At 50.6% G+C, this 19,179-nt stretch overlaps 1 protein-coding gene across 3 annotated transcripts in view; it reads left to right on the forward strand.

The window, feature by feature from the left end:
- The first annotated feature begins 33 nt into the window (after nt 1-33).
- The window catches only part of ERICH1 (glutamate rich 1), a 58,824-nt gene continuing 39,678 nt past the window's right edge, over nt 34-19,179 (forward strand). For all 3 annotated transcript variants that reach the window (XM_068532219.1, XM_068532220.1, XM_068532218.1), the window contains exons 1-2: nt 34-116; nt 13,977-14,123. In XM_068532219.1, the coding sequence (XP_068388320.1) occupies nt 95-116; nt 13,977-14,123 (169 nt within the window). In that variant the 5' untranslated portion in view covers nt 34-94. The remainder of the gene's footprint in view (nt 117-13,976; nt 14,124-19,179) is intronic.

Genomic DNA, 19,179 nt, shown 5'->3' on the forward strand with positions numbered 1-19,179 from the left:
GTGGACGGGCCTACAAGGACGGAGTCCGGAAGTGCAGTCGCGCCGCTCGGGCCTGGGCTGGGGTTGCAGAGGTCGCCGGGGCGGCGAGGCCGGCATGGCGGCGCTGCGGAAGCGCGGTAGGCGGGGTTCGGGGGTCTGTGGGGACCGGGAGCTTTGGGGGACGGGGACTCTGGGCCCTCGGGACTGTGGGGACCCGGGGCTGTGAGGACTGTGGGAACCTGCGGCTGTGAGGACGGGGACCGTGGGGACCCGGGGCTGCGAGGACGGGGACTGTGAGGACACGGCGCTGTGAGGACGGGAACTGTGAGGACCCGGGGCTGTGAGGACGGAGACTATGGGGACCCGGGGCTGTGAGGACGGGGACTGTGGGGACCCGGGGCTGTGAGGACGGGGACTGTGGGGACCCGGGGCTGTGAGGACGGGGACTGTGGGGACCCGGGGCTGTGAGGACGGGGACTGTGGGGACCCGGGATTGTAAGGGGCTCCTTCCAAAGCCCAGATTCTGACTCTCAAACCATTTACCTGCAGGGATTCTGAGTTTCTGGGCACGTAACTAGTGTTATTAAGCTATGGTAGTATTTTTAGCCAACACCAAAGGCAGGATGGATACATTTAATTGGTTAACCTGGCACATGCCTTAGAATGAATGTCAGAGGTACAGGGAACTCCAGACACCTCATGGAAAGCCCAGCAAACTTCTCATTACCCTATAATCATTAATATTAAAATGAAAAAAGGGAAGATTCTATTTTTCCTGGTTTTATTCAGATATGATTGACATATAGCACTGTGTGGGTTTAAGGTGTGTGTACAGCGCAGTGACTTGATGGGCTATGTGCTACAAAACCACCACCCATCGCCTCATCCAGTTACACAATTTCTTTTCCTTGTGATGAGAACTTTTAGGACCTACTGTCTCTCTCAGCAACTTTCAAATTCGCCATACAGCAGTGTTAAATATAGTCACCATGCCCTACAACTACATCCCAGGACTTATTTATCTTATAACTGGAAGTCTGTACCTTTTGACCATCTTTACCCATTTCTCCCATCCCCCAGTCACCTCTGGCAACCATCAGTCTGTTCTCTGTATCTGTGAGCTCCTTTTTTCAATTGTTTTTTTTTTAGATTCCACAAATAAGTGAGATCTTACAGTATTTGTCTTCCTTTGACTTATTTCACTTAGCATAAAGCCCTCAAAATCATCCATGTTATTGGAAATGAAAACATTTCCTTCTTTATGGCTGAGTAGTATTTACATCTGCTTTATTCATCCATCCATCAATGGACATTTAGGTTGTTTCCTTGTCTTGGCTGTTGTGAATAATGCTGCAGTGAACATTGGGGTGCATGTATCTTTTTGAGTTAGTGTTTTTCTTTTCTTTGGATAAATACCCAGAAGTGGAATTGCTGGATTGTACGGTAGTTCTATTTTTAATTTTTTGAGGACCCTTCATACTGTTTTCCATAGTGGCTGCACCAATTTACATCCCACCAACAGTGCATAAGAGTTCCCTTTTCTCCACATCCTCACCAACACTTGCTATTTCTTGTCTTTTTGATGATGGCCGTTCTGACAGGTGTGAGGTGATATCTCATTGTGTTTTGATTTGCATTTCCCTGATGGTTAGTGATCTTGAGTGTCTTTTTGTATACCTGTTGGCCACCTGTATGTCTTCTTTGGAGAAATGTCTGCTCAGTTCCTCTGCCCATTTTTTATTCAGATTGTTTGGGTTTTTTGGCTATTGAATTGTATGGATTCTTTCTGTATTTTGGATATTAGCCCCTTACCAGATATATAGCGTACAAATATTTTTTCCCCTTCAGTAGGTTGCCTTTTCATTTTGTTGACAGTTTCATTTGCCTTGCAGAAGCTTTTTAGTTTCTTTTGTTTGTTTTTGCTGTTGTTGTCTTTGCTTTTGGTGTCAAATCCAAAAAAACCATTGCTGAGACCCATGTTGTCAAGGAGCTTTTCCCCTATGTTTTCTTCTAAGAGTTTTATGGTTTTGAAGGTTTTAGATATGTTTCTCTTTTTACTTGGATTAGTTCGGGCCGTGGTTATTTTTTTCCTCCTCTACGTTTAAAACAGGTGGTTGTGTTTTTGCCCTTTGAAAGGAAAAGCCCAGTGGCAACTCTAGTTAGTAAGCATTTGCTTAAAATAGGAAAAAGAAATGAATTTCTCAGTAAGGCAGAATACAGAGAAGAGTAAATAAAGTTCCCAGTCTGTGGCTTCCTTTGTAGAAAAACGCTTTGCCCGGCTTCCCCCATTGCTCTGAGCCCCAGGCGTTAGGACTCACCTGGTCAGCCTTAAAGAACAGATCATCCCATAAAGGGACGAAATTCCTCAACAGTCAGATGTTAGCTCCAAAGCGGGAATTACAGTATTTTGATGGGTCCTCAAGCTACTTTTTATAACCCCCACCAGCAGGGGAGCCAGCAGGCTCTGCAGACCAACTGTGAGGTTCGCGGGGGCAGCCCTGACCGTGGCCTTCACGGGCCCCTGTGGCTGGTTGACCCCCTGCACCCTGACTGGGCCTCCTCTCTGCCTGGGGCTCTGCCCTCATTCGCCAGCACCTGCTCTCCATCCTTCCGGTACGTGCGGCCTGGCCAAGCCTGGCAACGACGCCCTGCTCCCGGCCCTCAGCTCACTGCACCCGGAGGACTCAACTTTTCACCATCCGTTCTGAAACAGGCCTCCTTCCTGTTGGGTCTCTGACAAAGTTACCAAGTAAAGTTGGGCTGTTGCAGAACATTGTGGTGAAAGGCTGAATTAGTGAGTCTTGAAAGCGTCCAAGCAGCCATTGTAAGTGAGAAACGCAATATCCATTTTCCGCATCTTCTTAACTAGGTCGCAGGAGCACTCGTGCCAGGGTAACAGACACTGAGAAACACCCGGTGGGGTTTTAGCCGGAAAAGCTTCTAAGCGCTTGTACCGGGTTGAAGTGTGAACCAGGGCCGCCTCTTGTCTTCCTGGTCTGTGGGACTCGTGACGTGGACCCGATTCAGGCCGAGTGACGGTGGAGCAGATGCCCCGCTGGCCGCGCTCGGGGCGCCGTGGGCCGGGGCGGCGGAGGCGGCTGCAGGGCTGCAGCGTATCTGGGCTTCAGAGGAGGAGGGGAGAGGAGGAGGCCCGGCAGGAGGGGGACTGTGGGGTTGCTAAGCCCAGAGCTCTCCAGCCCGGGGTGCCTTGGGGGCCAGGGTGAGGGCGGCTGGGCGAAGCGCTTCTTGGGAGCCCCACTGCATGCCTTGGAAGAAAGGCCCTCAGCTTGAGCTCAGAGTGAGAAAGCACGAGGCAGGTGGGCTGGCGTGCTGCCTGGGGCGGCGGTTCTGAGGCTTCCCTGCAGGTCGACGGCGTCTGCTGGGTGATGTGGCCTCCTTTGCGGTGGCAAAGCTCCTCAGGATGAAAGGAGGCTGCTGTCCTTGCAGCAAGGCTGCTGGAGGGAGAAGTAAATCTTTACTGCTCTCTCTTTGATGCTGGGGAAGCCTGTGGCCTGTACTGGAGGCCGTCCCTTGGGCATCCTTTGGGAGCTTCTGGGTTAACAGGCAGCGGTGGGTCCCGCACAGAGTGTGGTGGGGAGAGCGGGTGAGCATCCAGCACGGAGTTACGGGCTTCGCCCGGTGGGGACTGTGGAATCAGGAGGGATCTCGGGACAGCCCGGCGGGGCGCTGCGGGAGGGAGCTGCCCTGAGGTTCTCTGGCCATCTCGCAGGTGCTGGCCTGCTCGCTGGAGGCCGACTGCTGAGGGGTGACCTGAGTCCAGCGTCCCCCCCACCTCCCCACAGGCACCTTGCCCCTTTTCAGAAAGTCCGCCGGCTCTGCTTCTGTCTGTGGCACCTTCTCCGCTTGGAGCGTGTGGAGCCTTGTCCCCTGCTGTACAGACCCCAGCAGAGCCTGGGGCACTCGCCCTCCGGGCCTGCTCCACGCTGGACGCGGACTCTCAGGTGGGCAAGCGTGAGGGCCATCCAGGACCGGGGTCCGGACTAGGAGGACACTGCTGTCGCCCCTCCCTGCTACTCGCGTGTGTCTATGTGTAGCTGTGTGTGTCTGTGCATGTGTGTATCTGTCTGCATGTATGTTCACGTGTGTGTGTGTGTGTCTCCCCCGTTGCACCCTCAGGCTTACACTGCCCGCAGCTTCCTTTGGAGTCTCAGACCCATGGGTACTGGTTGGGGTCTGTGTCGGTTGGGAAGACCCCGCTTTCCTTTGTGTTGAGCCACGTGCCTCGGGCGCCCCAACAGGTGGATGAGCAGTCGCTCACTGACCTGCAGGAAGAGCCCAACTCTCTTTATCCACAGAAGTGTCACTTCGGCGTTTTCTTCTGTGTTCAGTGTGATGCGGCAGATCCCTTCTCTTCCGGATCAAGAGCCCTTTTTCCTTTCAGCGATCTTCCAGGACTGAACGTGTGTGCCACAGGGCCTGGAGAGGGTTAACGCAGAGATGGGCCAGGGCCAGGGCAGGGGGCGGACACGGTGCAGGGAGAAACTCAGAGCTGGAGGGTGAGGGGGCTCAGGCCACGGCATGGGACGTGGGGAATAACTCAGAGACCAGGGAGGGGGCTCAGCCAGGCGGGGACATGCCTTGCAGGGTCCCGTGCCTTGGATGTGACTGGGGACCGGGGCTCAGCTACCTCCTGACAACTGCTGAGTGGTGAGCCTCACACTGCCCTGGGACCCGGGCGGGGTCACTGTCACCTCTGGGGAGTGCGGAAAGCCTCAGCCTGTGGCCAGCAGCAGGACAAGGTGGGCTTCGGCGCACCAGCTTCAGGTCTGGTTCCTCTGTCACCATCCCCTGTGTGTGACGAGCCCCACGGAGGCGGTGCCACCCGGGGCAGAGCCAGCGAGGTCGGACTAGTGCCCTCCCCGCCGGTCAGCGCCCGTGGCCGGGAGCTGCACCCCTGGGCCGTCATCTCCAGGTGTCCGTCTGAATCTGTCCAGGAGGCCAGCGGCCGAAGGGAGGATGGAAGACGTGAGGGTCGAAGCTAGGCGGGGGCCGTTGGGGCGGGGGAGGCGGGAGGTGTGCTGGGAGCAGCGGTAGGTCTCTCTCCCGGGCTTGACAGGTGTCGCGCGGGCGTGTGTGCAGGTTGCGGCGGGAGAGGGGCGCACCCGTGAAGGCGCTCCCTGGGACCCTCGGGCCTCGTCTGTAAGGAGGGGGCTGTTCTGTGTCCTTTTACGCCGGAGGAGGCTCAGGACAGGCCCAGGAAGGACGGTTTGTTGGGCTCTCGGGTCCTAGAGGCAGGGCCACGCCAAGCACGTGGGGGGATGGTCAGGGGGCAGAGGACAGGACAGAGGGAAGACTGAGGGCACGGCCTTTACTGGGGTTTCCAGGGGAAAGGCAGGCGGGGCGGGGGGAACACGTACGATTGGCTGGTTTTAGTGATTTTGCTGGGCTTTGGGTGACAGGGCTGTCCTGAGCCTCTGGGCACCTGGCCTGGGTGTTTCGGGCAGAGGAGTGTCACCTCCCCGGGGGCGGGGCAGGCGGAGGAGGCCGGGCCTGGCCGGCTGTTGGCATAGGTCACAGGCGGGCTCCTGGCTGGGCCCTTGGCTGGCGGGGGGTTGTCTCTGCCCAGCCAGGCGGGACTTACGATGTCAGAGCATCACAGTAGACAGAAAATTTAAGATGTATGACTACTCGGTGAACAGCAGAGTCGTGAAGATTAACGCGGGTCACGTTTGTGAAGCGTGAGGCCCACGTGAGCAGCCTGCCGTCACTGTCACCATGGGTGTGGGACGTGGAAGCGGCCGAGGGGGACCTTGTCGGGAAGACGGTGTGCACGGCCCAGCGGCTGGAGAGACGACAGCGCCTGGACAAGGCTTCAGGACCGTGGGAGCAGGACGGTTCCTCAAGCAGAGGGTGCCAGGCGCAGTGGGGGCACGATGGGGAGCCAGGGCTCCTCCCTGCTCGGCTGGGGCGGCAGAAGCCAGTGGGAGGATGGGCACTTCCTCCCCAACATCCTCACCCAGAGAACAGGTGACCCGGCTATGGTCAGGCAAGCCTTGTGCCCTTTGGGTTGAATTCCAGATCTGTCTGCTGAAAAAGCCAGTGTCTATTAAACTGGAAAAATAATAAAAGTATTGGAGTAAAAGTAATAGGTTATCCTCTGTCTCCCCATCGTAATGAGGCAGCTTTCCGAGTTACCTTTGAACGTCCCCTCAGCCCGCCCTGTCGCATCGCGTCTTGGTGAGAAAACAAGACAGGCTGGGAGCTGTGTCTGCTCTCCCTGCATCTCCTGGGTTAGGACGCAGTCACCAAGCCCAACAAAAACGATCACAGCCTTACGTGCACTTAAAATGTTTCTGAATAGCTGATGGCATAGTAATTGCTGCTTAAAAAACTGCGAGGAAAAATTTTGGACAGAGTTTAGAATTTTTTTTTTTTAAGTGTTAAAGTTTTGGGAGAAAATGAAAGTTTAGTGGATGTCTACCTCTTAAATGGGGAGACCACCTCAGACTGGTCATGGCGTAGGATTCCAATTATGTCCCATTTGAGTACTATTTCTGGTCTTATTTTGAGAACTATCTTCCTTTTAATTAATATTTCAGAAAGCTTGCCAACTGTTGCTTAAATCTTAGCTAATTGTTTTTCCATTTATAATTCTACGATGAAAGTCATTAACAAACTATCATTCATTGAATTTGCATACTATATTGAGCGGCTCTTTCTTGTGAACTGATGCAGTGCTATTATCAATTTATTCCTTTATTCATAAGCATCCATTAAATACCTTCTCTCATTATAGGGATAAAATGGGAAAAAAAACCCATATTGAATGTTGTGGGAGGAAAAGCTATGGAGAGGTTGGCAGATAAACATAGTCTTTACTGAAAAGAGAAAATTGAAAATGCTGTATCAGATTCCAAGAAATACCCTAAGAAAATTTAAATTTAAAGTGTCTCTTAAGCTATACAGATATCAGGTGGAAAAGGGAATCAGCTGAGTCAGTGTTTACTGAGGTTGGGGAACTTCTTCCTTTTCTTTATGATTTGTCAGTGTGTGTTTGTTTTGGAAGATTTTCTCTACTATGCCAGGCTAAGGTCGGGAGGCTGTCATCAAACTGGCCACAGGGAAAGTTTCAATGAATTTCCATTTCTGATCTTATTTTCAGTAGCAGTTTTTCATTTATATATGATTTCAAAAAGCCTGCCAACTCTGGTTTCAAATTCTAGATAATCACTTTTCCATTTAGATAATCACTCTAAAAACATACATCATAAAACCATTTGTTCTGATGTTTTTTTCTCATAATGAAATATCTAGAAGTCACTTTTTAGAAGTTATTTGTTAAGATTTATGGTCTCTTTTATTTTTGTGTAATTCCTATAAGCATGTGGCCCATCAGTTTTACTGTTTCCCATTAACATCCACCCTTGGAAATATAGTTTTTTAGCTAATTTTATTCCTCATGACCCCAGATTAGCTCCACATGTTTTTTTTGTCCTCTGAGAGTTATGCTTTTCTGAGAGACAGTGGTTCATAGGGATGATTTGGCTAGAGAATCACAAATGAATCAATATCATTTCTAATCTCATCCATTACCAGAAAGATCTACAGTATATATTTAGTAAAAAATAAATGTATAGATTTACACCAATGGTAAATAAAGTATATTGTGTACATAGATGTTGAGGGAAATGTGTATCACTTTACCATCAAAGTGAACTTTTTTAAGGAAAAGAAAAATATTTCTGACATTGATGGGGTGACTTAGTGGTCTCAAAGATCAGAGGTGCTTTTTTTTCTACCACATAGTTTTCATTTTCCTTTGCTCTTTTCAGAATGGAATATTACCGAAGAAAAAGTTCCTATTTTTGTTTCTTTTTTTTTTTTTCATGAGAGCCTTTCCTAATAGAAAGTACATGCACCCAGTTTCCCCTGATGAGGAAGCTTTCCCGGCTGGGAGGTGTGCCGGGAGCACCGTCTGACTCAGGCAGGAGCCTGTTAGACATTCTGCCCTAAGACCACAGCGAAGGAGACCTAATTCCTTGAAATGCTGCCGTTAACACCTCTGTGTTAAAAATGGAGCAAACCCCTTCCTTTTTTACACCCAACTGTTCGATTTTAAAACGCATGACTGTGTGGAAGAAGAGTTCAGAATTGAATAGTTTACCACCAGCAATCAAACTATTTCCTTTTGAGTTCTTCCCAGGTGTCTAATTTCCAAAGAACACTTTACTGAAATTTTATTTTTATTTGGCTTGTGTCTTTAACCTGAAATAGCAAGTTTAGATGGCAGTCCTCTCTGAAAATTATATCAAAATGACTTAATTCCCCTGTGACACAGAGACTTGATCTCTCTGTTTGGTATTTCGTCGTATTAATTTCAGACAGGATGTTTTTCTCCACAGTGACCTTTTTCTGTGTCTCTCATGTCCCAGCTCCAGTCGCCCGTCGCGTGGTGATTGTACTTGTCTCCTGCAGGCATCAATGTCCATTCCCCTGCTTTTTTATGTTCCGCTGATTGCTTTTTGACAGACAGCAGAGTTTCAAGTTACAACCTGCTCTTGCTGGGAGAGGGGGACGGCACAGGCAGGAGGCCAGCGGTTCACTGAGCTCCTGTGGTGACACAGAGCTGCCTTCCTGGACCCAAGCACCTTGCTCTTTTTTGTTTGTTCTTGAGCACAGTGGAAATTAAGCAGAAAAGAGACTTTTAACCTCAAATTGATTTTTAGGACTACATTTGCAGGAGGCACGTGGGTGCACGTGCGCACGCGCGCGCGCGCACACACACACACACACACACACACACACACGAGTCACAAGGCACCTTTCAACAAACCAAAGCTGACAGATGCTTTTTAAAAATGATGCTTTACTGTGTTCCTACCCTGAAAAAAATAACCTTTCATTTATGTTCTGCTTTTAACATGAATCCCTAAGTAAGTCTGGCCAGTTAGAATTAAGTCCCTATTTGTAGGAAACCGGCAGGCAGTTCATGGGGTACCCAGCTCCTTCATAGCCCTGGAGGCTCAGAGAACTGAGAGTCCAGTGGCTACACATTTCTTTTGGTCTAAAATAGCTGGTAATTTGTATTTAAGTAAACTACGAGCTCCGTTTGTGATAGGAGCCCCATGTGACTGCACAGGAGCAGATCCATCGTCCCTTTGAAAAGCAGAGGCACTGATCACTGGGGCTGGCGGGGGGCTGGGCAGGCAGGTCCACGCTGACAGCTTGTTTGCTTCAGAAGATGGTGTTCGGACGTTCAGTGGTCTTATTCCCTGTGTTGTCTCAAATGCTGGGATGAAGTGAAATTCACCAAGGAACCCTCCAGCAGTATTGGTTGGTAGAAAGTATTGTTTTCATTCTGTTTGTTACACATTGCTCTTTTAAAGCCGATTTTGAAAAATTAAAATCACGTTATTTTTAAGAAGACTTTATGCTTTGAATTGTGGCAACTGAAAGTATTAGACATGTATATTTATCAGCAAAATTATTTTAATCTGAGGTTCCTGGATATTTGGAATCCATTAAGACTTACTAGTTAGACTTCTCGTTGAAGACACAGGCTCCCACTTTTGCTGTTGGGATGCGCATCCTGACAGCTCTTTGAGATCATCTGTTCTTGTGCCTGTTGACAAGACACTTGATAAGTATCTCACGGATCATGGATAATAGGACGTAAAACCTGCATCTCCTCTCAGAGCAGTTTTGTTCCCGTGAAAACGTTTATTACAAGTCGTGGGGGTGGGATTGAACTCCTTGAACTCACCCCTTTATGGAGCACATGTGCTGCCGGGAGTGGGAGCTGCAGAGACGCCTGGAGAAGGTGTGTTTTTGCTTGTGAGGTTTTTAACACACATGAGTGTGAGATGGAAATCATGCTGCCTCTTGGGTTTACGAGATGCTTAACCCCATTTAGCTTAGGAGGATGAAAGTTCTTCTCTTTGTTTTAGTTTTTGAACTACTGTGCTCAATTTTAAATTTAAAACTTAGGAAAATTGTCTTTCCCATTTGATAAAGTGTGAACTGTGCAGACTCTCTGGCCTTTATGAATGAGCACATCTGAATCTGTGTACTGTTCTCCCCACAGTCACCCTCCAAATATTAATCTTGGGATTGAAGCGTAGAGTATGACACTTTTATATTTAAGTTGTACTTTCATGAACATTTGTTTTGAATTTTGAGTGCACAGCCTGTGTTCCCTCGATCTTAGATGGTTTGCGTGCTGTGCGTGCTCAGCCCCCTCCCCGTGGTGCAGCCGCGGGCTCCTCTGATGCACATGGACATGTGGTGCGTCCTCCTTCCCCGTGGGCACGTCCGGCGCTCGTGGGGCAGGTTCCCTCTCTGCTTCTGTCTGCTGTGGGGCCTTGTGTCTCCAGTGGCCAAGACGGTCCTCCCTCGAGCAGCCGTGGTTGTTCAGCCAGGACGGATGTGACTGGATTTGTGTTCAGAACGAGGACGCACCCTCCTCCTGAGCACAGGCTCCTTGGAGACGTGCCGATCCCAGGGCGCAGGCAGAGGGAGAGCAGATGAGCCTGGAGCAGCTCCTGGTGCCGGCAAGTAGCCACGTGCTCTCAGAAGGGCGTGGGGGGGGGCATCAGGCAGGCAGCGCGGGGCTGGCAGTGCCCCAGGCCAGGCCATGGGCGCAGGGCGAGTGGGGAAAAACAGTTCAGTTTTGCTTTGTGAAAACACCGGGCACTGCAGGCCATTGGGTGGGCTTGCCTGTTGTTGGCAGTGGGGTCTGGATCTCAGGCGAGCTCCAGGAGGTTTCAGCCTTCGTCCCGGACTGGGACGGGAGTGGGAAGGGAGAGAGGCCGGGCGTGAGGAAGTGAGAGCCCCGTCGTCCGCTCTTGTGTCGTCTCTGCAGCACACCTGTGTTGTCAGTCTTGCAGCCTCGCCCGCAGAGGTGTTTCTGCCCATTTTACGGAGGGAAACAGTGAGGCTCAGAAAGACCACGTAACTCAGAAAAGATTTCCTACCTAGGAGTGGCAGAACTGTGGCTTAACCCAGTTGAACCCGACTCGTGGAGGGATCCCTGGGGGGTATTGTGGGAGAGGGGAGGAGCTCTGTGTGGGGAGACCTGCAGGTTTGCCCTGTGCCCTGGGCCTCCTGCTCACCAAGAACCTTCTCTCCTCTCAGGGTCACGAAACTTTGCTTCCTGGTAACGAGGCCGAGGCGGCAAGTATTGAGCCTTTGAGTCTTGTGCTAGATTTCGTTTTTAAAATGTCACTGGGGACACTACAGGGCCTGGCAGCCCTGAGCAGGGTCCCATAGTCAGGAGACATGGAGAGGGGCCCTGTCCCTGGCAGGGCTGCCTCTGGTGGGGCGTTGGCCGGGATGATGTTTGAACCCCAGCTCTTGCCACCCTTCCCTATCGGGGAGGCCCAGAGCCCGAAGCAAGGCCCGACCAGCCCCCGTGGGGCGGCGGGGGAGCCTGGATGGCAGATGAGGCCGCCCTCGGACCACGGCCCTCAGACCCAGGCCCCTTATAAGGAGCTTTCAGCTTCCAGAGCCAGGTGTGAGGCAAGCTTGTAGCCCCCAGACCCCACCCAAGTTGGGGACAAAGGGTTCTGGCCCCCGGGACCTCAGCACTGGAGCGCTCAGCCTGGGGCTAGGACTGAATCTTGTCCCTGAGGAAGGACCACATGTCCTGAACCTCCCAACGGGCTGAGGCCCCTGCAGCGGTCATACGGGGACACCGCAAAGCCAGTGAGTGGAGAACCAAAGGGCCTCGAGAACCGGAGGCTTTGCAGACACGCCACCAGGTAGCTCCTTGGTGAAAACCCCTATTAATTAGGCTGTAAATACAATTTATTTAGGCAATACGTTGAATTCAGTGAAAGTGCCACGGGCTTTTGCTCTTTTCCTTGCCCCTACACACTACCAATGTCTCAGCTCAGGATCCACGGCAGAAAGCCTGGGCGGTGAGTTCCTGGCCAGCCTGCTGTGTGCCGCGCCCTCGCCGCCTGTTGTCAGGGCACCTGTTCAAGCAAAATCGTCAGGTGCCCAATCCACTTCAGTGTTCCCTGTAGAGGGGGGCCTTCTGGGGGCCTGGCTCACGCTGGTCTCTCCCCGGGATTGATGTGTTTTTATGCCGGCTTTTTCGGGCTGTGTGTCTGCTCAGCTGTGGTGCAGGCACTGCTTGGTGATGGCCTGTGTCGGGTTTTCCTGTAGTGTTGTTGTGTGTTCAGACACACACGTGTGTGCAGAAGCTTCGGCTCAGAGATGACCTCAGCTGGACGCCCATGTCAGCCGCCGCCAGCCCAGGCGAGTCTCAGGCTCCGAGCTTCCCAAGTTTGTTTTAGAGGAGGGTGCCCAGTTAGGATTTTACCTTAAATTTGTTCTAGTTCATAAAAATGCTGACTTGTTGATAGTTTGTAGGTAAAGTTTATTTTATCTGCCTTTGGCTTCCGCTGGAAATTGCCACCCAGTCTTCTGGAATAGAGTGTTTTCCCCTCTGCCATATAAGGAAATGCACAGGACAGTTCAATTTCTAACGGAAACTTGGAACCTACCCTCTGGATGTGTCTTTGAGCGCCGGTCTAACGGAACAGCCTGTCTCCCCGTGATGCACACGCTGCCCGGGGCCGTCTGCAGAGGCCTTGGGAATATTCTGAGCCGGGCCCTGCGCCGTTCAGCCAGGCAGAGGTGGGGGTTGGAGTCCAGCGTTGCCGGGACCCGAGACCGTAAATGAGGGCATCGTTGCCAGAGACGGTTTCTTCAATCCAGGGCCTCCTGGCCAAGCGGGCAGCCAGCCATCAGGCCACCGGGCCAGCGGGCGGGTGGCATCAGGACCCCATGCTCCTCCCAGGCACCCGGCCAAGCACTGCCTGGGCTTGAATAGTTTTCTGAGAAGGCCTTTTGTGTTTTTAGACCCAAGTTGTGTTTTTTCCAACTAGGACCGGTTGGAGGGGGTTATTTCTGCTGCAAGGGCCGTCTGAGCACATGATGAAATGAGGAGTGGTCTGCGTCTTTAGGGTTGTGCCTTCCACGTGGGGACAGGGCCCTGCCCTCTGTGACCCACAAGCCGCTCAGTGGCCCCTTTAGACTTCCCCTCTCACGTCACCGCGTCCTCAGTGGCCCAAACATACATCCTCCACTTCATCGTCTGAAGAACTCAAGCCCTTCTCCGGGGTCCCGATTTCTGCCCCACGGTGCTTGGTTACTCCAGAGCAGCTCTCTCTCTCTTTGCTGATTTGTTTCTAAATTTAATGAGGTTAAAACAGGTTCACTGGATGAACCTTTTCCCCTCACCTTTTCTAGGATGCTGTTTTGAGATTGTACCTGTTCATTGTTCACACTTAAATCAGGACAGAAATATTTATTCATTGTGGCAGCTCTCCCCCTCCAGTTAGAGCAGAATGTAAACTAAAATAAGCCAAATGAAGACTGCACACCCTTGTGAGAACCTTGCCGGCTTTGCTGGTCCCCGGCGGGTGCCCTGGAGGGAGGAGCCGGGGCTGCCTGGGGCCTGCCCAGCGTGTCTGCTGTGAACTGACGTGGACCCAGCCTGTCTGGGGCTGCGCTGGGGCCCAGGACCTCAAACCCAGATTCTCAAAACACCTCACAGTCTGTGCTTTACACATACATTCAGCCAGAGACAAGGTGAGGGAAGAACAGAACTGTGAGCCCAATGCGGCCCCCAGGTGTGAGCACAGGTGTGAGCAGCTCCTACCTGTGCTCACACCTGTGGGGGCATACAGTGCCCGGGGGGGGGGGGGGCGGCATCCTTTCAGGGGACAGTGCCGAGGGGTCCTCTGATGGGGACGGTGCTGGGGGTCCCCTGAGGGGGACGGTGCTGGGGGTCCCTGATGGGGATGGTGCTGGGGGTCCCCTGAGGGGGACGGTGCTGGGGGGTCCTCTGATGGGGACGGTGCTGGAGGGTCTTGGGGGGACAAGCCCAATGGTGTCCTGTAGGGGGGCAGTCCTGAGGTAGTGATGTTGTGATATGCCTTTGTTTTATATAAAATCCATTTGCAATTTAAATAAAACTGCCATCAGTAATTCTTTTCCTTTCTTTTGCAAATTGATTGCGTCTGTAGTGTTTGTTGGAAAAGTGCTGAAGAAACTGTATCCTGAGGTTCCACGTGGCCAAGAGAAGAGGGCCCCAGTGAGTCCAGCCTGCAGAAACCCACCTGAGAAAGTGGCTCCTGAGAGAGTGAAGGGCAGGAGCGTCCCCTCCATGACAGGTGAGGGCGGGTTCCCTGGACATTCCCCAGGAAGCACGTGCCTGGCCTCAGGCCACTGGGGTGTCACCTCAGGGGGCGGGCAGGTGTCGTTCTGCTCACGCTCCGGGAGGACAATTACTTCACTTGGGGAGGGAAGAAGCCAGCATCGGTGCCCCCAGCTGGGGACAAGGTCAGGTTCGCCATTGGTGTTGAGTTCGTCTGCATGCTGTTCCCGGTCGCAGAGACTGGACCCTGCTGCCTGGCCTCTCCCCTGCCCTGTCACCCTGCCCCACTCCCTGTCCTCCAAGGACGCGCTCCTGACGTCTCTCCTGTTTTAGTCTCCTGCCCATTGCTCTTCACAGATGTCTGTCCAAGATCCTCACACAGTGGGGTGGTCGGCCGTGGAGGCTCCTCTCACTCTGGTTCCCCATCAGTGCAGCGGTGTCGCCTGGCGTGGGGCCACTGAGCGGGACACACGGAAGGAGGCCAGGCGAGGTGGGGGCAGCCCTGGCGGCAGCCCCTAGTGCCCAGGTGGACGTGAGAGGGCAGAGTTCCCAGCACCCTTTCTCGGGTCAGTCCCGTTTCTTTTTGGCAGTGGCCCCTCACGGGGCTCTGTCCCGGAGTGATTCTGTTCCTGAGCGCTGGTCTCTCCTGCTGGCCTGGCCCGGTAACCTTGTGTCCACAAATCCCAACCCTCCCTGGACCAGATCTCAGCGGCAGGCCGGACAAGCCCAAGGCATGCCTGCTGCCCACAGGCTGGATCTCCAGAAATAATCGTGCCCACGCCTGTTTCACCCATGAGATGGCCGATGCCTGCGGACGAGGGGAAAGCGTTTCCCCCCACAGGATGGGGGGCTCCACAAGCTTGTCCTGCAGGATGAACCCGGGGCTGCCGAGTTCCCTTTCTGTGTCCTCACGTGCCTCGGTGTGGTTGGGATGCTCTGACCCCCGTGTAGCATCCCCCCAGGACCACCACTCTCTGGCGCACCTGCTGCTGTTCTGACAGAGAGCCTGCCAGGTGTAGGGTGGACTCCCACCCCTGGAGTCACACTAAGGAATAGTGGCTGCTATTTAATGCGTTTTACCTTTCAAAGACCCTACTGTCGTGGGCTGAATTGTATCCTCCATAATTCATACGCTAAAGCCCTGACCTCAAGATGTTGACTGTGTTTGGAGATGGGGCCTTTAAAGAGGTGATTAAGTGAAACGAGGCCATTAGGGTGGGTCCTAGTCCAGTGTGACTAGTGAGGTCAGGAAGAGATCAGGACCCAGACATGCACAGCAGCGCGACTACGTGAGGACACGGGGAGAAGACGGCCATCCACACGCCAAGGAGAGAGGCCTCGGAAACCAGCCCTGTGACACCTCCATCTCAGCCATCCAGCCTCCAGAACCAGGAGAGAAGGAAAACCTGTGCTTAAGCCCCCGCCTGTGGTGCTACCCAGAAAACTAACGTGACACCCGTTCCACCTGCGAGAGACGCACATGGTTTTGAAAAAGCACAGCACAGCTTAGCAAGGCGGGAACCGTAGGGAAGACGTGCCGCCTACAGGAGGAGCAGGCGTCCCTGGGAGTTCCTGGTTTTCTGTCCAAGTTTGACTGAACCAGTGTTCTTAGTCTTTTTTAAAATTTTGTTTTTACAGTTTATTTGCATTTTCTTCCCTGTTCTAACTTGACGGTTTTAACAGTGATTATTCACTAATAGTAGTAATCTGGGCGGTGTCTTTCCACGGAAGCTCCAGGTTCAGTCACGTCATTTCAGCAGGCAGCTGTGAGGTGCTGTTGTTGTTCAGTATGAAGATGTTGAACTGAAAATCAAGATGCTGATGTAAAGTTGGTTCAGAATGTATTGATTACGTGAAATGACCCGTACGGAAGGTTCAGAAGCTTGTCCCATGGAGCAGATGCCTGGTGTGAGTGGATGAGGGGGCCCTGAGCGTGGGGAGCCTCCATCTTCCGCCAGGAGCTGGGGGTGGGCCCCAGCTGCCTGCAGCCTGAGCTGTGATGGGCAGTGGGGCACCCATGGGGCTGACTGGTGATCACACTGTGGTGGCTGGTGCCAGTGGCTTTGTGGCACAGTCGGCGGATAGGACAGGATAGACACCAGTGTCCGGGTGGAGTTGGCCCAGCCAGCATGGTGATGGGGACAGAGGAGAGGTCCCATGAGGACCGCAGGGCAGGATTCGGCCCGTGTTCTCGGTGGCTCTCTCCACCCGCGTGATTTCTCAGACTGCAGACCCTGCGCGTGGTGCTTGCTGTCTAAGGCAGCGCAGTGTGCCTTGCACAGTGTAGACTGGCCACCTGCCACGGCCTAAACTAAGGGGGAGTGTTTAATGAGGATGTGGTGTGACCAGGGCAGTCTAACCGGGTCCTAGAGGGGCGTCCAGTTCCTGCATCTCTGCACACCCCGCACTTTCTCCCCTTCCAGAGCACCCTCTGGCCGCCAAGCATCCTGGAGGGGGGAGGGGTCTGGTGGGCAGGACCCCCACACCCTTTCTCATGGCTTCAGGCAACAAATAGAGGAGGCGTTTCTGAGAGTTTTAGTATTTCACAGATGCAAATGAGCCTAACTTATATGCCTTTTTCTGAAAACTCCATACTACATGCAGCAACATATTTTTTAAAGATAAAATTCATTTAACCTAAAGTTTACCATAACCATTTCAAAATGTGCAGTTCAGTGATTCTTAGTATACTCACAATGTTATGTAACCATCACCACTAATTCCAGAACATTCTTTACACCCCAAAAGAAACCCATATCTATTACAGTCATCCCCATTCATGCCTACCTGCTTTCTGTCTCTACAGATTTGTGTATTCTGGACATTTTGCCTGAGTGGAATTGCATAATAGGTGACCTTTGTGTCTGGCTTCTGTCACTTAGCATGTTTTCCAGGTTCATCTGAATTGTAACGAGTATCAGTGCTTCATTTCTTTTTGTTGCTGAATAATATTCCATTCTGCGGATATACCACATTTTGTTTATCTGTTCATCAATTGATAGATACTTGGGTTGTTTCTACTTTTAGGCTTTTATCGATAATGCCACTTTGACCATCCCTGCACAAGTGTCTGTGTGGACATGTGTTTTCAGTTCTCTTGGATATAAACCTAGAAGTGGAATTGCTGGGTCACGTGGTACTCCTATGTTTAACATTTTGAGGAACAGCCAAACTGTTTTCCACAACAGCTGCACCATTCTTCATCACACCACCCATGCAGGGGGGTTCCAGTTTCTCCACACCCTTGCCAACACTTGTTATTTTCTGTTTTCTTATCCTACTAGGATAACCATCCTAGTAGGTGTGAGACTGCACCTCACTGTGGTTCTGATTCCCATTCCCCTGATGACTGGTGACGTTGAGTGTCTTCTCATGTGTGTGTTGGACATCTGTGTATCTTTTTTAGAGAAATGTGTGTATAAGTCCTTGGCCCATATTGTAATTGGATTGTTTGTCTTTTTGTTGCTGAGTTGTAAGAGGTGGTCATAATCTGGACACTAGAGCTTTATCAGATACATGATTTGCAAATATTTTCTCCCATTCCATGGGTTAGCCTTTCACTTCCTTCATGGTGTCTTGAAGTATAAAACATTTTAATTTTGATTAAGTCCATTATATCTATTTCTTCTTCTGTTGCCTGTGTTTTGGTGTCATATTTAAAAAACCGTTGCCAAATCCAAGGTCACAAATTTTACATGTAAGTTTTCTTCTATGAGTTTATAGTTTTAGCTCTTACATTTAAGTAAGTTATCCATTTTGAGTTAATGTTTGTATATGGTGTGAGGTAGGGGTCCAGATTCATTCCTTTATCTGTGGATATCCAGTCATCCCAGCACCACTTGTTGGAGAGACTGTCCTTTCCCCACTTGGCACCCTTGTCAAAAATCAACTGGCCGTAGATGTTTGGGTTTATTTCTGGGCTCTCAGTTATATTCCATTGGTCTCTATGTCTGTCATTATGCCAGTACCACACTGTTTTAATTACTGTAGCTTTGTAGTAAGTTTTGAAATCAGAGTAAGAGTCTTCCAACTTCATTGTTTTTCAAGATTGTTTTAGCTATTCGGGGTCCCTCACAATTCCATATGAATTTTAGGATCAGCTTGTCCATTTCTGGAAGAAAAAAAGAAGGGAAGTTGGAATTTTGATACAAATTGCATTGAATTTGCGGAACACTCTGGGGATTAGTGCCATTTTAACAATATTAAGTTGTTCAATCCATGAATTTAGTCTAGCTTTCCATTTAAGTCATTTTAAATTTCTTTTAACAATGCTTTGTAGTTTTCAGCATAAATTTTATACTTAAAAAAAGTTTATTCCAAAGTATTTTATTCTTTTTGATACTATTGTAAATGGAATTGTTTTCTTTTTGGATTATTAATTGCTAGTGTATGGAAATACTAATAAATCCTTTGACCTTGCACTAGGCAGTGGTTTCTTAAATATGGAAATACAGATTTTTGTGTGTTGATCTTGTATCGTACAACTTTGCCAAATTTAACAGCTCTAACAGTTTTTTTGTGTATGTGGATTTTTCAGGGTTTTCTATATACAAGAGCTTATCTGTGAGAAGAGATATTTTACTTCTTCCTGTTCAATCTGGATGCCTTTTACTTCCTTTCTTTCTTGACTAATTATCTTGTCTAGTACTTTCAGTATAATGTTGAAGTGGCAAGAATGTGAATTGTAATCATTCCTAATCTTAGAGGGAAGCATCCAGGCTTTCTCAATGGAGTATGATGTCAGCCATGTGTTTTTCATGCTTTCTCTATTGAGTGTAGTGTCAGCTGTGGGTTTTTCATGCATGCTCTTTGTCATTTGAAGTTCCCTCTAGCCCTAGTTTCTTAAGTGTTTTTTAATCCTGAATGAGCAACATATTTTTCTGAAGCAATATGTCTTGGGAATTTTGAAGAAAAAATTCATTTGCAGCTGGAAAAAGAGAACTCTTGGCTAAAGGCAAAACAATGAAATCACAATCAAATAGACAAATAAAAGTTGTGTGCAGGTCATATGAAACATTCTGTAAAGGTCATCTGAGAATTCGTTTGAAGGGTTGATGCTTGTGGAGGACACA

Source organism: Eschrichtius robustus, chromosome 21, assembly GCF_028021215.1.
Source record: "Eschrichtius robustus isolate mEscRob2 chromosome 21, mEscRob2.pri, whole genome shotgun sequence".
Taxonomy (NCBI): domain Eukaryota; kingdom Metazoa; phylum Chordata; class Mammalia; order Artiodactyla; family Eschrichtiidae; genus Eschrichtius; species Eschrichtius robustus.